Source organism: Physcomitrium patens, chromosome 21 (genome assembly GCF_059467195.1).
Source record: "Physcomitrium patens ecotype Gransden chromosome 21, ASM5946719v1, whole genome shotgun sequence".
Taxonomy (NCBI): Eukaryota; Viridiplantae; Streptophyta; class Bryopsida; order Funariales; family Funariaceae; genus Physcomitrium; species Physcomitrium patens.
Genome location: NC_143430.1, coordinates 4,327,964 through 4,345,376, shown reverse-complemented (window position 1 = coordinate 4,345,376; position 17,413 = coordinate 4,327,964). Strand labels below are relative to the sequence as shown.

Below are 17,413 nucleotides of genomic sequence, written 5' to 3'. Positions count from 1 at the left end.
GAGAAGAAAACATGGGATAAAATGTATTTTTTTATATATATATAACATGAACAATGTTGTTTCCAAAAGAGTTATATTTTAAAAAAAATTAAGTTGTATTAGAAATTGCCAAAAGTATCTGTTAAATTTTTTATTCTTGACACAATTGTCAAATTTGAGAGATAAGATATTATAATTAGAACTATAATGAAATTCGACTTTGTCCATTTCATAGCCTCATTTAATTCCATACTATCTCTTAATGCAAAGACTTCTAAAGGACTAATTTTATTTATTAAGTGGATCTTTACAAGACTTTTAGACCATGATCCTTTAAAACAAGTTTTTAGATATAAAGACCATATAAATTAAGTTTTGATATAGATCAACATAATAAAAATATTTGATGTAAAATTACAATTTAAATTTAAAAATATGTAAATTTAGTCTCTTTTATATTTTGATTATTATTATTATTATGTACAAAGCCATACAAAACTAGTGCTGATAAGGTATTTAATATTTTATTTCTTATAGTAAAAAAATTTAGTAGACAAAATCAACAATACCTATAATGTTTTTTAAAATCATAAAACTTAATAAATAATAAATTGAAGTAGATTCTTATTTTCCATTCTTTTTTTGTTGGTGGAGGCCCTTTAACTAACTAGTTTGATAAATCTTGATACTAGTTTTAGAATTTACTTTACAAAATATTAAATGGCGTAGGTTTTTTTTTTTTTTTTTTCATTTTTTTTTTTTTCAATTTTTTTCCGACACATTCATATTTAGAATGTAAAAGACAACACTCTATGTTCATAATTAAATTTTTTATCTTAAGCTTTTGTTGATTGCTTTAAGATAAAATATACATGTATATGTAAATATATATATATATATATATATATATATGATTATTATAGAGAAAATACTTGAACAGATTGCTTCAACAACATTAAACTTATGTATTTTATGTATATGTTTACATACACTATAAATTCCAATCTCAAACCTTAATGTAAATTTCATGCCCTTCTTTTATAAATTTTATGTATTATAATTTTTTAAGATTCATATATAAATTTTATAGTTTTTTGATAGTATATTTTAGATAAAATTAGGAAATTAGAAATAAGAGTAATTTAAATCATTAGTTTTAAATTAACAATTTTTGTTTTTAATTTAGAACTTATTGCTTATACAAATTGGTGTTAACTGTAGCTTAGGAATTTTGTCTTTTAGCATCAAGCATTCTTTTTTCAGCAATTAGTCTTTGCCAAACTCTAATCAATTGGTACTACAAAGAAGCAACCAATTCTAATCATATTGACAATCTAATTAACTCTAATATTCTCCTCTTAATTTCATGTAGTCTCTTAAAGTAGTTGTCAGAGTCAACTGAAATAATATTAACAAAGGTTTCTAAGATAGTTTTGTTTCTGTTCAGTGAATATTGCTCTTCCAATTGTTCACAATAGAACACTTAGTTTATATTCAATAGGAATACAACTCACTCAACAGTTACTCCAATTTAATCACACAAACTAAATTTTTTTGCATGCAATAATCTTAAATTGTAGCAACACACCAATTGGATCAAATTGAATTGTTGTTCTAAAATAAGACATGCTCACTCTCTAACGGACTTAGTGACATATATTAACAATTCCAACGAAATGGCTTTTAAACGATGTGAAATGACCGAAAATTTTGCGAAATGTTGCAATCCGGCCTGTGCCAGAAGTGGTGTGCAGAATTGGATCAAACTCCAAATGACCATAAAACCGCAGAGGCGAACATATACAAAAAAGACATTAGATTATCAACTCCATTCTCAAGCACAAGGGAACACACCAGCAAAGTATATCCAAAGACAATACTGTTAGCGCTTCTTCTGGAGTCAACCATACATACAAAACTGTTAAAGAAAAAAAAATAAAGCAAAAAATAAAGAAAAAAAATAAAGAAAAAAATAAAGAAAAAAATAAAGAAAAAAATAAAGAAAAAAATAAAGAAAAAAATAAAGAAAAAAAAAAGAAAGAAAAAGAGGGTTGCTTTCACGACAAATTCAAAATACACTCTCAACGTTTTCTACAAAGTATTACTATTAGTAAATATCTAAGTTAAAATATACAGATTAACTAGGTTCATCTTAACATCATACAATTTATTTTTCAGCAGACACCAAGAAGAGGTCAATACATACTGTAAAGAGGAGAACCATACCATCAGTCACTAGCCAGGTAGGACAGGGCTTGAACGTCGTCTAGAAAAATCTTACTTCGACATCTGAACCCATCAAGGCCATGCTGAATAAAGAGAGCCAGTGACAAGGTTTCCAGGAGTGAACTTCAAAGTCAGTTTGTAGGAAACAATGGGAGTGCATGCTGATAAGACGAGCTTGGCAGGCTCTGATGACTCTGGCTCTGGCTCTGGGATTTGTTACTTCGATTATTACTAGCATGACTCCGGCTCTCATTTTCTGTAGCAGCCTCCCGAGGATCTGGCATTGGAGCCCGTTGCATGAAACCACCACCCATAGGACCGTAAGGCATGTACTCATAACCTCCTAAGGGTCCCGGTCTAACAAGCCCTTGGAAAGGCATGGGCATAATAGGGGTTGCAAAAGCAGAGCCACCATCGTCACGCTGACTAGAAGAGCTTCCCATGAAATGTGGATTCATGCCAGGAGCCATTATCCCAGGAGGCAAAGGCATCGAAGCGAAGAGGTGATCTGACGCCGATGGCCCATCATTAGAAAGGCCCTGCATACGCTTGAGATACAGCCGATACTTCTGGAGATGAGACGCCACATTTTCCCGGGTCAAGCCCTCTACATTCATCAGCTGCATAATTGTCTTAGGCACTGCATTCTTAATCCCCAGATGTCCAACCGCTTCCACAAATCGTTTATGCAGCTGGGGAGTCCAAACAAGCCGTGCCCTTTTGAGGGGCTCGTCGTTGCTGTTCATAAGCCCTCCTGCGGAATTAGCATCCTCCAGCTCAAAATCTGCCATCTTTCGCCCGAAGTCTGTAGACCCTCCTCCTCTGCTACTTTCGTCTTCTCTCGGGCCACCATACGAACTCTCTGGCACCCTCTCGTACGGTCCATATGGCAGACTGTTCATTATGTAAGGTAAAGAGGGCTGTATTGGCCTTTCGTGGGTATTAGCTGTGTCAGCTCCGTGGCCATATCTTGCAGGCCTAGTATTCCCCACAGGTGTCGAGGAGTGTTCTCGTCCAGTGTTTGTCGCGGTAATCGACACGGAGCCTTGTAAGCCTTGCCCCACAGATCCTCCAGCTCCAGTATTGCTCTTCATACTTCCCTTCGGTGGAGTTGTGGTGTCGCTCCCACTCGCGCGGGTCTGTTTTGGGATCTCAGATCCAAAAGCTGAACCTCGATAATCCATGCGATCTTCGATTGCAAGGGACCGCCCGTCTCGTCTCTCTTCGGTCCGTCGATTCCCCCTAAACTCTTTTCTAAATTCTTCGTCGCCTCGGTTCTCTCGAAACTCCTCTTCCACTCGCCTGTTACCTCTGAACTCCTCTCCACTGCTGCGACCCTCCACTCCATACCCATAGCCACCTACAAACTCAGAGAACTCTTATCACATGTTGCAGCATTAACCAGTAGTACTACGTTTGGAGCTATCACGACATTAAACATTCTGAAGATCTATCTAAAATTGCAACTGATCGGGCCACAGAGAGTTCTGCAAAAACAAGATTAGCGGCCAGTAATGCTACAAGGAAAACCATGTGCATACAAAGGGTGTCCAGATGATCTCAAGCTGCAAGCAAATACCAATGAACCACAGCAGACATATCAAAGCCGATAATTTGAACTTGAAGCTTTACCAATCTAAACATTCACGTAGAAATTCACATAATAATCAAAAAACCAATAACATTTGACGAAAACTTACCAGCGTCATCATGTTCTTGAAAAGCTGGAAATGCATCAAAGGATGGAATGGGCTTTTGCTTGAAGAGATTGTGAATGGTAGCCTGAGATTCTCTCCGAACATCTTCTTCTGTCATTGGTTCTTCATGTTTTATTCTAAAGGCACTTGCCAGTATTCGAGATATTAAGGTATGTGACAAAGGTGTAAGCTCTTCGCTTGTAGGAAGCCCTTTCGTCCAATCGGACACTTGGTCATCATCTTTCGTCATCATGAGAGGAAGCAAGATAGCTGAAATCCTTTACTCAATAATTCGCAAGCTCGATTTCTTTCTCCACTATATTGCCCAATGTACACACAATGAGTATCTCAAACATCAAGGATAATCAAGAAAGAAACTAATGCAGTTGCACATTGTGCTACTATGACTGTCCGATTATTCAATAATCAGATTCCTATTGTGATCCTAACTACACAATACTAGCACTCTTTCAACACCGCAGTCCCACTTCAAAAAGAAATTCCAGTCATGACAAATACTCGCATAAAGCATATCACCTCTAGGATGCCTCTAAGAACACACTATTTTATAGTACCACTGAGCAATTCGACAAGCACCGCCAATTTTTCAAAACCCACAAGTTTCCCATTTTCTAGTTTCTACTGATATTATGCACTCCAATGATACAAACATCTATTTATTCCCTTGATAGGGCATGTCACTTAGCAGTTCGTAAGGGAAGAACATACCAGGATAGGTACCGTATCAGGCACTTGCTTTCACTTGAATTCAGCAAGCTGATGATACGGGCCTTCTTCAAAAACGCAGGTCAACCACAGGATCTCACATTGAAGTGCAAACTAACAACCATGTCTCCACCGGGCTTCAGCATCTCGCAACAAGTAGGACAGTTCGACTCATCAACTGTTGACTACAACACCGGGCTGCAACCATTAGTCAAGCATTAGCATTCTGGAGTGTTACAAAATAATGAAAAAAGGAAAAATAAAATAAAATAAAAAGCATTTCAGTTAAAAACGAATCCGTAAACTTTTCGCTTTTCAATAATCATATATTTTTAAAGTCACTTGCAGGACACCAATGCTAGTGCTCAATGGAACTGGTTCTTCTTCCACTTAGATTTGCAAACCACAAAATCACAATGATACATTATGCCTTAGCTCTTCACACCCAAAATATTTCGCGGCTTAGTCACCCTGAAAGATATGCCGATTTATCTTGATAGCACTAAACCCCAGTTCATGTGATCAGAAAGATGACGGTTTTCTCTAGATACCAAGCTAGTTGTACGCTTCTCTACAACTTGAAACAATGAATGCCCAAAAAACCTAGCTGGAAACTGAATTCTTCCCCTAGTCCCTAACACATCCCTTGGTGAAAGTGATTTGCTCTCATACAAGGCATGTTATCACGGCCATTTAATTCAATAATCCGCTCCAGTCAATAGCCTATTTGAGAAGGTGGAGACTGAAACAGATGGCACCACAAAAAAAAGTTCCAATGCAACAAACTAGTCCAAACTCTTGGGTGCTGCCGATGACGAGTCAACAAATAGGTTCATAGAATTAACGTATACAATCAGGAACGTAGAAAGCAATCTATTGGTGTCTAACCACAAGGAACAGAGGAATAGAACCCAGAATGCACTCCACGGAGAGAGGAATAACGCAACGAAAAAAACTACAATTTCGGGCTTAAAATTTCACCATATCCTCAACTAAATGGACCCAAAAACAATTCACAGGAAAGCGAGAAACCTCATAAGAATCTACCTCCACGGGATGAAAAAATATATATCGAGAGCTAAATTTGTAACCAGAGGGTTTGTAACGGAGAAAGACATGAAAACACTACACCAGAATTCTGCAACATACCAGTGAATCTGGTTCCTCACTGCAAAACTAGGCAAAACGGTAAACCCACAGCTGCAGCCACCGAGAGAACGAAATGGCAGCAACAAGGGCAAGAGAAAGCAGCAAAAGCCCGGACACAATTGAACCCCACATGCACCACCTAATCACATCCACAAAACCACACCATTCCTCCTCCTCCTCATTCCCCTAACTGCGACTATCGCACAAATTCACTGGCCATTTCGAAAGCGCTTCTTCACCGCCAGGGCTATTTCGAACACACCCACAAAGCAAAACTGGGTTGCGAACTGGATTTTGGAATTATGGGATCGAAGTACCTGAGCAGGTTCCAACGAAGGGAATTCAACGCTCACCCCTCGAGCTCAGAAACGAAGCAAAGACGTGACTGGCAAAATAAAAAAAGATCCCCTTCACAGCACAGCCCAGCACAGCCCAGCACAGCCCTGCAAAGCAACTCTCTTTCTGGCTGCCCTGGCTGAGAAATGAGAAAAGTCATCACCTTGCTACTCTACTCAACTCTACTCTATTCTACCCTACTCTACTTTACTTTATTCTATTCTATTCTACTCTATTTTAATCCCATTTTTCTCACTCTGCACCACTCATACGCTGCCCACTTCGCAGAGCAGTATCGTGATATTGTGGGGTATTAGAAGAGGTGAGAACTTTGTTACAGAGAAATAGGAGGCCAGTGGAAGACATACACAAGTGCCACCATGGAACTATAATATGTGAATTCCTTTGTTGAAGGAGGGTGAAGGACTGTCGTTTTTGCATAGCTTTAATGTTGAAAACATTTGACAAAAAAAAATGTCTCTTTAGTATTGTCTTGACTTTTAAATTAGCAATGGATGGTGTTGTTTCTTCAATTTAACTGAATCTGTTTCTATCTAAGGGCATTGGTTATAAAAAAAACGTTTTAATTGTTAATTTCTTCTTTTTTATTATTATTTTTAACTATCATTTTCTTCTTGTTAATTGTTATTTTCTTCTTGGCCGATGTTAGTTTTTTTATTTTTGTAAAGTAATTTTATTAAATCGTATCTTCTTGTTATATTGCCTATAAAAGTATCAATTTAATCCCTACTCTTGTATGTAACTAGACAACAAATGATAGAAATGTCGACTAGAATGGATTAAAAGTACGTTTTTGGAATTGCCAAATTTTACAAAATGAAACAAAAGCGAATAATGTTTGTTTGTAAAAGCATTATCAATGAAGATGTGAAAGAGATGTGAAAGTAATGAATTATCACAATACTTGAAGACTGTTAATACCAAGAACGGTTTCTGGCCTGAAACTGGCTCCAGGATTTTGCAAATATTAGTTTATCGCATTCTTTTGCTCTAGCACTAGAAGCGTAAGCAACACTGTGAGCCCTTCAATGTTCTTGTTTCAAAAATATAATAGAATAGAAAATGTTGGCTTATTCTTTCGCAATTTTCTGAATGCCTTCGTCTCGCGTGTGATTCATTCAGGTGTAGCTGTTGCAGAGCATTTTGTAAAACTAGGGTTTTAGGGTTCAGAGTGTGGCACCTTGGATGAGAGGTTTGCGAATACGAGAACGAAGAGATTGTAGCATTTGGGATTTTAGAGTTGATGACACACTGAAAGAGAGCTTTCACGTTCTCGAATTGGCAATCGGCATGTACATGATCGACTGGGGAGGGTGTGCTGAAAGCTACAGCGTACTGGGTTCATTTTGCAATGAATCAAGTGTGGTTTTGTCCAGGCAGGTCCTCACGGTTCCGATCGATTCTGCGCATTGCTGCCAGCCCAACGTTGCTGCGCAATGAGGTGCACAGGGGGTTGAGACTTTTCGGTGCGGCAGCCAGCGATTCCGATGACGAGACTGAGGCCAGGACCCCGCCGTCTGAGAAGGTGCAAAGGCTAGCTGAGGATATCTCCAAACTCTCGCTGCTGGAGGTCTCTGATCTCACAATCTTGCTACGGCGGAAATTAGGGTTGCCGGAGGGGATGGGGATGGGGGTGATGCCAATGGGGATGATGCCAAAATGCAAATGGGTGGTAGTAAAACCACTGATCCGGCTACTTCAGAGGCCAAAGTGGAGAAAACTTCCTTCGATGTGAAGCTTGAGAAATTTGACGCCGGGTCCAAGATCAAGATCATCAAAGAGGTTCGCACGTTCACGGACCTGGGGCTGAAGGAGGCAAAGGAGCTAGTCGAGAAGGCACCAGTTGTGTTGAAATCGGGAGTGCCGAAGGAGGAAGCAGAACAACTCATTGAAAAGTTGAAATCCGTTGGAGCGACTGCTTCGATGGAATGAAGGGTTCCACCCTCCCTCGCTATTTGTTTGTGCATTCATTTCTGCCTTCTCTCCGAACCGGAAGCGTAGTCATCTTTTCATGTTTCCCGCTTCTACATTTCTGATCGCATGAAATCATATAGAGAAGTACTCAGTGTTCTGAATTTTTTTATTTATTTGCGTAGTGTCTCTGCCTTCGGGAGGTAACGTTTTCCACAACTACAATTCATGTTCAAGCCCGTAGCCTTGCATGCTACTCTATGCTTGAACTGGTTAAAGTTAGGATGAATTGGAGCTCCGCGATGCAGTACAACGCAGGGGTGAACTCTTCGTCACAGGAATTGGAGGGCGAGAAGCACGTCCCATGAATCTCTGTCCCACATCATAGTCCATGCCGTCATGATGAATATTGTCATGCATTAGAACGATTGGTCTTCACAGAAGCGATGAGTGTCTAAATTTGTTTTCTCATTAATTTGTGTTGTTGGGGTTCTCGGCGAAGTCCTTGCTTTCACGGTAGCTCTGGAGTTGGACATGATAGCGAAAGCACGTGAGGCCTGGCACTTGCTCTCAGCCATGTAACCACTCGCTGAAATGCTGCACATCACAGCAACATCTCCAGAAATGCTTCTTCTCGGAGTATTTGTGAAACACAAACTTGGGTTTGCGAATGTAACCAACTCTGCCTCCAGCTCTCCTCCTGCAGAGTATCATTTGAATCTGCACGTTGAGTTGGCATTAGTTAACATGTCTTCGGTGCTTTCCAGTCGGTGCATCAGGTGTCTTCATACCGCTGATCGGCTAGACGCTATCGTTGTAAACTAATAAACCTAGCGACATTGGTCACAGTCGCTGATGGAAATTATGTTCACAGAATTGAACACAGTGTGTGCGAATACCTCTAGGGGACATCTGTAGGCGCATAAGTGGGTTTAGGGTTTAGGGCAGCTACCACCGTGTGGCTATAAGCTTTGTTCGAAGGTATACACTCGTGAATGGCTTTGCTGGACTTGCGAAACCTTGCCACCAGTCCATCGAAAACTACTGCAAGTACCCCGCTTTGAGGATGATTGTAATTATCCTATAGCTGCTCCTGGTGCTAATTCTCGTCCTTGCACAACAAGACGATGAATTGATAAACATCAGCTTCTTAACCGTATATAAGCACACTATTGAAACGAATTCACTGAAGGCAACTTCCGCTAGAGAATTAAATTTCATGCATGTGAACTTGAATTGCGCTTCTTAACAATGCAACACTGACAAGTTGAACCTATCTAACTCAGTTCCAATAACGTCCACAGCGTAAATGCCCTACAGGCACACTGAACACAGTGATGAGTGATAATTGCAATGCAAGGAAAGATAGTATTATCAACGAAGACACTGATGGTCTTGTAATTCCATAAACTATTCAATTAATAAATCCTCTTGATTGGAGGTACGATACTTTAAAATGACGTGATCTAGCTCTCAAATAATCCCAAAGGGCTTGAACAGAGCTGAAAATTTCGTTTCGGCGAGCTCTTCTGATAGAAACAATAAGTTTTGCTTACCCTGCTTAGCTAGCTAGAGTAAGCTCAGGTAAAACATGTACTACCGGACATCTCTCCTTTTGACACTCAGGTAAGTAACCTACATCATAACTATACTGTACCGAACCAGATAGTGTAAAGATATACTAGCAACATGAGTCTAGATAGATACTACTACTAGAGAACCGACATGAGCTACTATGATTAGTAATCCACACAGGAATTATTATGATTACAATGTACTGCATCACTAAATCTCGTAAAATGTTGTTACGAGAAGTTAGAGGAAAGCCTTAAATCCCAACATAGTACCCTGCATCCAGAAAACAATAGTATCAACATCACGCCTTCATTGTCAATAAATCGTTTGGAAATCCCAACTCGCCAGTATGTGAGCACACAAAAACATCGCGATAGAAGTAGCATATCCTTGCCAGTAACTACCTCATTGAGTCATGCATACCTTAAATAACGATTTACATCCATTAGATGCTTGCTTGATGATCCAGCCACATTCTCCTACAACTCTGAATTTACTTCAGTAGCTTGATGTTCCACCGTAGGCCGTCTGTGGGAATCCGGCACGCCCTTCAACAGCTTTTTACTGAGCGTTCAATGAGCTGCACTCGAGTCAGGATTTAGAACCTAAATTTCAGATTCTTATTTATGAAGTATTGGCCTCACACATGCATTTAGTGATTTAGTGGGTTTATTTATGGACCCTAATCACCTAAGACAAATCGTTAGGTTAAATGTTGTATATCCGGATGATTTCACATCATGGCTGTGAAACTTTGAATGTCACATTGAGGGTCAATCGATGCCAATTGGCAACGACTGAAGTGGTTGATGTAAGGCTCACCGACAAATTGGTCGTTATGGATTCAGCCATCGACGAACTTCTGGCCCACAAGGCTGAGATATTCTGAGGGTGACATCGGTAATCATATGAACTCCACTATCTATTAATCACACAAAACTATCTGTAAGCTCCAAAGAAGAATGAACTCGGTCACGGCACTCAGTTAATCGATTCCCAGGTACTAGCCAGAAGGGTAGAAGAGAGGATTTTCTAGAACACTGCCTTAACTAGTCTCTTAGTTTAGAAGTCATCAATCTTTCTAACCACTCAATAGAAGGTAGGAAAATAACCTATCATAATACCTCATGGTTGTGCAAGCTGCAAAACTTGCAGACAGAAAAAGCCTTCGGCAAATACTCCTCAACATTCACTTTACTAATTGGTAGCTTGAAAGCTTTTTTGAAATTACGGCTGTTCACTGCTTCCACCTCAGCAATAAACTTTGCAACAACAGGTCGATGGTCTGAAAGCCTTGCTTGCACCATGGAGTAACTCAACTGTCTCAATCCCTTTCCATGGGAAAGTATTCGATCACACCTGCAGGTGATGCTTTTACGTTACAGCTGAGTAATAGAACTGTCAATGTTAATAAAACCTCCAGCTCAAGCCATTAAGGAAGGCTATGGCTTTAAAGATCACACGTTAACAAATGCACCACGATGATAATGGCCGTAAAGATTGGAGACCTCTGAATTTTACTAAAGAAAAATTGCTGAGATCCTCTGAGCAAAAGAGATTGCCTTTACCATGCAGGAGTGCGTCGCCTATCTCCTTTAAACGTATATTCACCAAAGTATTGATCAGATTCCTCCACAAACTTGTATGTTGGTGGAAAACTGATAGCATCCTCGTGCCAGCCCTTAAAAACCCGACCAGCATCTCTCTCCATTCTCAGCTGTTCAGATGACAGCTAGTAAGTTGCGTGTGAATAAAATTGACCTCGAAGTGCAATCTACAACAAGCTACATATAGCGCTTACCGATAAAGCCCGTATTTTTCATTCTGACTGTAGCATTTCATTCTGATTACTGATAAGTATCCACTTTAGTTTCTCTTATGTGGAAATTGGCCTGAAACTCCGTGATTAATACCTGATCTCTGGGAAGAAGACTCTTCCAGTCACACTGGTTGACTAGGATCCATGTCTCCTTATCCGGTAAATCAATTCGATAATTCAGGTCACCCAGCCATATGATACGACTGCAGATCATTTTGTCGACAGCAAACAAACAGAAGGATTGGTTTCGATTATTCCGTAGGTCCAACGTATCTTCAAAAGTGGCATCACTACCGACTGCAATGTACGTCTTAGGCACTCGTAACTAAACCACAAGGCTAAGTAATATAACATAAAGACTTGAACAAGGAAAACCATTCATACATATATTATTCTCTGCCTTACATGAAGGCCCTGCAACGCTAGAAGGAACAATAATAGAAGCCGATGTAAAGGTGAGGTGATACTTACTCGTGTGCCATGATTGTTTCTGGCAGCTGTATCCCCGAAAGTTTGACCAATCTAGGAAATGCTGTTCGACGAAGAACATCAGCAACATCAGCATTTCGACGAAACTCGTCACCCTCTTTGAGACCAGATGTCAAATGTGTACACACAAAACAGAAGCTGGTTTGGTGGAGAGACATGCTAACAGAAACTGCACCCTGCATGCAGTCACTATTTATCAAAACACTGGAGAGCATTGACATAAAAACGAGAATAACTTCCATGCAGCTACTTTTTCCGTTCATACGAAGATCATAAGTTCATAATATGATCGTGATCAGAGTGCACGCGAGTTTTTCCGCTTGGAATCCCACAAATCAAAAAATTGGATCAAGCTATACCTTGTTCCTGAGGAAATTCAAAATTCCACAGCCAACAACGCTAACTTTGACGTTGTGGACATATCGCCGAAGATCTGAACGCACCCACACAGATATGAAAACTCCCACCATCTGCTTGCTTGCTACTCTAAAATATTGATCACAGGAATGTTTTCTGAGAACTTGAGAATATTTCTCCAGTGAAGTTTGCTCAGTAGCACCATTATCAGGTGTGGTAACTTCACATAACCAATCCTCCGGTAATTTCACATTCTTGGTAAAAGACTTCAAAGTATGATCCGATTTCCTCGCTTCTGTTTTGTCTTTTGACGGATAGAAATCGCTTGAGTTTGGAAATTTCTGAAGAAGCAATGATGTTTCCAGAGTTTCTTCAGTGGCAACTACATTCCTGAGCCCAAGACTATCAGAGTCTTCAAGATCTTGATTAGCGACTTCCTTTTCATGCCACATTGAAGATGGTGGCACGCTGTGACTTCTCAGACACTTCTTACAACACTTCATTGTGTTGTTCAAAGCCCGACGAATTAAACCATCCCATACGACAGTCGGTGCATCGTTTTCAACGCACAACACATTGTTGATATTAAGTGGTACAATCTCCTGAAACCTGAAAACCCCTCAACCTAAAATAATGAGTACCAAGTTATACTAACTATAATTCACCGCCATGATTCCAAACAATGCAATATTATTTTAAGATACAATCGATATGATCCCACACAATTATGCTCAACATCAATACCTTAACTTGGAGCAATTGCTTCTGTATATCAATGAGAGATGCACCCACTTAAACACCTCAAGCAAGGTAACGAGTACTCACCCAAGTACATAGATGTCTGCAGGATCAGACGTATCTAAGAATTCAGTTAAGTCAATATCATCTGGAGGAAGTAACCCTCCAACATTCCAAGTTCCAACTGCAACCCTGCTCCATTCCACAAAAGAGCAATCAAGCGTATAGTATCTAATTATATGTCCATGTATTGGACTCCAATGGATCACAAAAGAACAATCAAGCGTTTAGGCCTTCAAAAGATCCAAATTTGAAAATTTAGAAAAAGAGCTTACTTGTATTCATCGTTTTGAACAAATTGCTCGCGGAGAATATCAGACTGCACTCGCATAAGCTGTTTTTTGCATTTGAAGGCTGTAATGCACAGCAATAAGCCATTTCGTCAGGTCGGGAATGTTGGGAGAAGCCGCAATACCAACTTCCAGAGACACTATAAACCTTGCTAGCTTAACGAATCAAATTGCAACTTGTAAATCGAGCACACAATCATCAAACTATAAAAAGAATCGTGACACTGAATACGACCCCTATTTAGCATGGCATCTGCATCAGGATCCGATTAAGTCAGTACCCTTCCATCCTCATCACCAGACTCTTCTACGCCTGATAATGTCCAATATAGGCTTAGCTGGACGTGGTGTAATTGCACGCACTTCTTGCACAGTAAAGTGTGTTAAAGTACTCTTACTCCGACAAGCTAAACTATGATTTTATACTAAAATCAAAGCATAAACTACTCAAAACAAAGTGACAACTAGGCCTCCAACCGCATAACATGCTCAAGAGCCTTAAATTCTTCGAGTATCGATTCTTTCAAGCTCCACCAAGTTAAGGCTAAGATTGAACTCTCTAAAGCAGAGACAGAATGTTGACAGCAGTGTAAGAAAGAAAGAAATAAAAGGAAAAAAAATATAAATAAATAAATAAATAAGAGATGTTACAATACACCATTCAGAGACTAGCGACCAAGAGAGGACGCGTGGCAATTAATATGCTCTTACTATCACTATCTTCAAAGTCTTCCGACTCGCTGCACTCCCCGCCACTCGAGTCACTGTCTCGATCAAAGTCATCTCCGGTCTCTTGAAAGCTGAGCCATTTCTTAAGTAGTTTCCGAGGCCAGAGCTGCAATGACCGCAACGTGTTTAGGGGGCTAAGAAACACTTTACTAATCTACATGTCTCACAAAAAATCCACGTGAATCATGAAGAGAATGAAACCCTTCAAAGTAATCAACCCTGTTCATAATCAGCCATGCACGTGACAATCTTGTACTCAGTATGCAATACAACAATGCTCATCGCAGCATCAAATATTAATGAGAATAACAGCCACCTCTGTCGAGAGATTGAGCATTGAGCTTGCACATGCTCTTTTATTTTCAAAATCACCAACCTCTTTCTCGACACTAGCAAATCAACTCTTCTGATTCTGTACGACAGCTGAAGGATGGCCTTAAACATCTCCAACTTAACCACAGCCAGTGGTTACCACATTTCTAAAACATCATAGATAAGCTAATTCCCGTCCAAATCCCTACGACCTACCTCTGATAGACTGCCTTGCATTGAGTTAGTTATTAAGACCCCAAATTATACGTGTGAAATTTGCACCTGCACGCCACGGGAAAATGACAGAATCTCGTAAGTTAAGAATCAACAATGATGAGTAGGATGAATTCACTTTTGTTTCACCATGTGATTGAAGTAACAAGAAACCACAATCAACGTCTGTACGATGGAAAAGCACAGCAAAAGTGCGTATGTGTTGCATCAAAAACTGTATTACCACTGATGATAAATAAGAAGACCTACTGAAGTGTACAATGCTATCATCACAGAAATTGACTCAAGAACGAATCAACAGCATAGAGAATACGATAATATATCGCAAGTTTCAAGCTACTATACCAGAACTCTAAGTAAAATCAGGACGTCAGTATCAAGACAGAAATACGCAAAATGTGTACCTGAACCTGAATCATTAAAACCACGCTCAGGGGCTTAAGGAATGTCAAATTCCAAGTCGTTTGTGGAGTAGCTCCCGACCGTTACTTGAAGCTCACTATTTAAAAAACGTTTTCTCGCGAACCAGCATGGAATCCTTCACTTGGCAGCATCTTCAAAATTGACGCACTTACTTCCTTACTTTTTCAAATAGAAGATATTTCAGTAACACGAAAATATCACAGAAGGATCTCTTATCGCTATCCTCCCAGTCATGTTACTGAAGCTAGTTATCTCTTTCAGATTCGAGGCGCTTAACGAAGGAAAGAACGACCAGATGAGAGACTATAATCATGGTCACCTCTTGGTGTGGTACAGCTAAGAATGTCTTGGCCTCTATGGAAAGTCTTGTGGAAATATACGAATACTTCCTTTCAAACCTGTAGCCAAGAACTGAAGAGATGGATTTTGCGAAACAAGGAGGGGTTGAAGCCTGTACCCGAAGAGAATCCAAATGTGAACGATACTGTCGCCAATCACAGTCCAACTTTCGCGGATGGTCCTAAGTCAGAACAGGTGAAAGCTGCTGCACCGAGATATCAAACATGGGCTGCGTGAAGTACAGTAAAGTGCACAGGATAAATGAAAACTGCCCGCTCTCCGGTGAAAGCGAATGCGATCTATGGAATTGCTTGAAACAAATGAAATGGCATACAGCTTCTGAACATAAGCCCCACAGTACAACAGAACGTCAAATCTTTGAAGTGTGTTCACCTAGGAACGGTAGCGATTCCACAACATTCACCAATAATACAGAAAACCAGAACCCAAGAGTCACCTGCCAATTAGCGCAAAACGAAACCACTGATACCACTTGTGCCTTCTGTGGTTCCCCGTTACAGCTCTCTGCCCCTTGGCCGTCGATCACCTCTACGGGAAAACAACTACAACAAAGAACACACGCACACTACCTCCACGATACTGAAATCTAAAACAACTGCTCGTACACCATTCATATCACCAAATTCTCCTCAAGCGGTTAACACTGTGTCACACATGATCCCTCAAGCGCGGCTCACGAAGCCTTGTCCCCGTTCCTCGCCTCTAAGCTAAATTCCACCAATCTAACCCACGCTTCCTGCTGTTCTGACCACAAGCTGCCTCTTGACACACCACTGACCCTTATTCTCACAAAAACGCACCGACAACAAAACGTCAAAGAAACGCCGAATCTGTCGAACAGACCACTCCACACAGACGACCGAAGTATACAGACACGATCACGGAGTAAACCACTGAGCGAGGTCACTAAAGAGTGGGATCCAAGCACACGCACGCGACAAAACTATTCAGAGTAACGTGTCGGAGCCGCAGACACCCAGAGGTCTACCTTCTCACCGCATGAATGAGATATAGTGAAACTAAACCAGCCAGCCTGCAAGAGAGAGCACTGAGGATGGGGGGAACGCGGCAGGGCACCGCTCTTAGTGGGGGGAAAAAAAGGTTGCAATGATGCGAAGCAATGCAGGCGTCGAGCATCTGTGAAGCTGTGCGGGGGAACAAGAGGGAGAGGAGGTGGCCATCGCTGCCCTCGACGGTGGTGAAATGTGAACCGAGAGAGCCGACGATGATGGTGACACCTTTAATTTTCTGTTTAGCTTTTGCTCCTATTTGTCTTTTCCTTTGCTTTTCCGCTACTTTTTTTCTCTTGCTGGGCTGCCCCCGATGCTTAGATGATTCACTCCGTTCGACAATTTAGATCTGTCGCGGGATTTGAAGTCGGAAGTTATATGATCCGCCTGGAAGCTTCCCAAGTGTGGGCTTGAATATGGACCTTGCTTCTGTAACTGGACGCGGAACATATCTCTTACATTGGAATTAAAATTCTAAAATAGAGAGCGGAAAGTAGTGTGCTTTCGAGACATAAATCAATGAGCAACTAAACCACGACTGAATAAAATACTTTAAAAAAATACTTATTGTACTGAAGGGTCATCTTTCTATGAACTCCATCTTCGTTTCCGTAGTGGTAGTAATAGTAACAATAACCATGACCACAACAACAGAAATACACACTTTGAAAGACTGTGGTTGGTGGAGGAATATTGTTTGTGGCTGTTAGTCAAACAGGAAGCCCTTCTATTCATTTAATGAAGCCAGCACAACCTGCTCCCGGAAAAAGAAGGGAGGTCGTGCACCGGAATTTCAGAAATTATAAATTTTTTTTCCCCCCTTTAGACGTATCCTCACATTCTCCCCCTTCACATGCCCCCCACCCATTGAAGGCGGAGCTCCAACCGAGGCAGGGGAGGGAGGGCAAAACTCCCCTGTTGTGTTCAAACCGCGTGATAATTTTGATTTTTGGTACCCCCCTCAGTTGCCAG

At 40.5% G+C, this 17,413-nt stretch overlaps 2 protein-coding genes across 31 annotated transcripts; both read right to left on the bottom strand.

Annotated features, from left to right (window-relative positions):
- Positions 1–2,015: 2,015 nt before the first annotated feature.
- LOC112274242 (uncharacterized) lies at positions 2,016–6,263 on the bottom strand. 5 transcript variants are annotated; one of them, XM_024503550.3, is made up of 4 exons: positions 6,095–6,263; positions 4,632–4,826; positions 3,906–4,218; positions 2,016–3,565 (listed from the first exon to the last, which is right to left on the bottom strand). In XM_024503550.3, the coding sequence occupies exons 3-4, from the start codon at positions 4,153–4,155 to the stop codon at positions 2,337–2,339; spliced, it is 1,479 nt and encodes a 492-aa protein (XP_024359318.1). In that variant the 5' UTR covers positions 4,156–4,218; positions 4,632–4,826; positions 6,095–6,263; the 3' UTR covers positions 2,016–2,336. The 5 variants fall into 5 exon arrangements, with proteins under 5 accessions (XP_024359318.1, XP_024359321.1, XP_090102010.1 ...); XM_024503553.2 differs by having other exon boundaries at positions 4,632–4,813; positions 6,095–6,260; XM_090245884.1 differs by lacking the exon at positions 6,095–6,263 and adding an exon at positions 5,917–6,082.
- Positions 6,264–7,052: 789 nt separating this feature from the next.
- Positions 7,053–16,629, bottom strand: LOC112274240 (type I inositol polyphosphate 5-phosphatase 4). 26 transcript variants are annotated; one of them, XM_090245881.1, is made up of 16 exons: positions 15,868–16,629; positions 15,529–15,639; positions 15,053–15,230; positions 14,631–14,696; positions 14,085–14,208; positions 13,359–13,437; positions 13,111–13,215; positions 12,288–12,894; positions 11,911–12,104; positions 11,534–11,642; positions 11,189–11,337; positions 10,745–10,979; positions 10,443–10,542; positions 10,044–10,184; positions 8,998–9,156; positions 7,053–8,765 (listed from the first exon to the last, which is right to left on the bottom strand). In XM_090245881.1, the coding sequence occupies exons 4-13, from the start codon at positions 14,649–14,651 to the stop codon at positions 10,525–10,527; spliced, it is 1,641 nt and encodes a 546-aa protein (XP_090102007.1). In that variant the 5' UTR covers positions 14,652–14,696; positions 15,053–15,230; positions 15,529–15,639; positions 15,868–16,629; the 3' UTR covers positions 7,053–8,765; positions 8,998–9,156; positions 10,044–10,184; positions 10,443–10,524. The 26 variants fall into 26 exon arrangements, with proteins under 26 accessions (XP_090102007.1, XP_090102002.1, XP_073385771.1 ...); XM_090245876.1 differs by having other exon boundaries at positions 8,186–9,156; positions 10,044–10,200; XM_073529683.2 differs by lacking the exons at positions 7,053–8,765; positions 8,998–9,156 and adding an exon at positions 9,438–9,893 and having other exon boundaries at positions 10,044–10,200.
- Positions 16,630–17,413: the final 784 nt, after the last annotated feature.

Coding starts and splice junctions, on each gene's coding strand:
- LOC112274242 (XM_024503550.3), bottom strand. CDS start 4,155: ATGATGACGAAAGATGATGACCAAGTGTCCGATTGGACGAAAGGGCTT. Junction 3,566..3,905: donor TCAAGAACATGATGACGCTG/GTAAGTTTTCGT, acceptor CTGAGTTTGTAG/GTGGCTATGGGTATGGAGTG.
- LOC112274240 (XM_073529670.2), bottom strand. CDS start 14,651: ATGCAAGGCAGTCTATCAGAG. Junction 13,438..14,084: donor AGACTTTGAAGATAGTGATA/GTAAGAGCATAT, acceptor TGTGCATTACAG/CCTTCAAATGCAAAAAACAG. Junction 12,895..13,110: donor GCAGACATCTATGTACTTGG/GTGAGTACTCGT, acceptor AGGGGTTTTCAG/GTTTCAGGAGATTGTACCAC.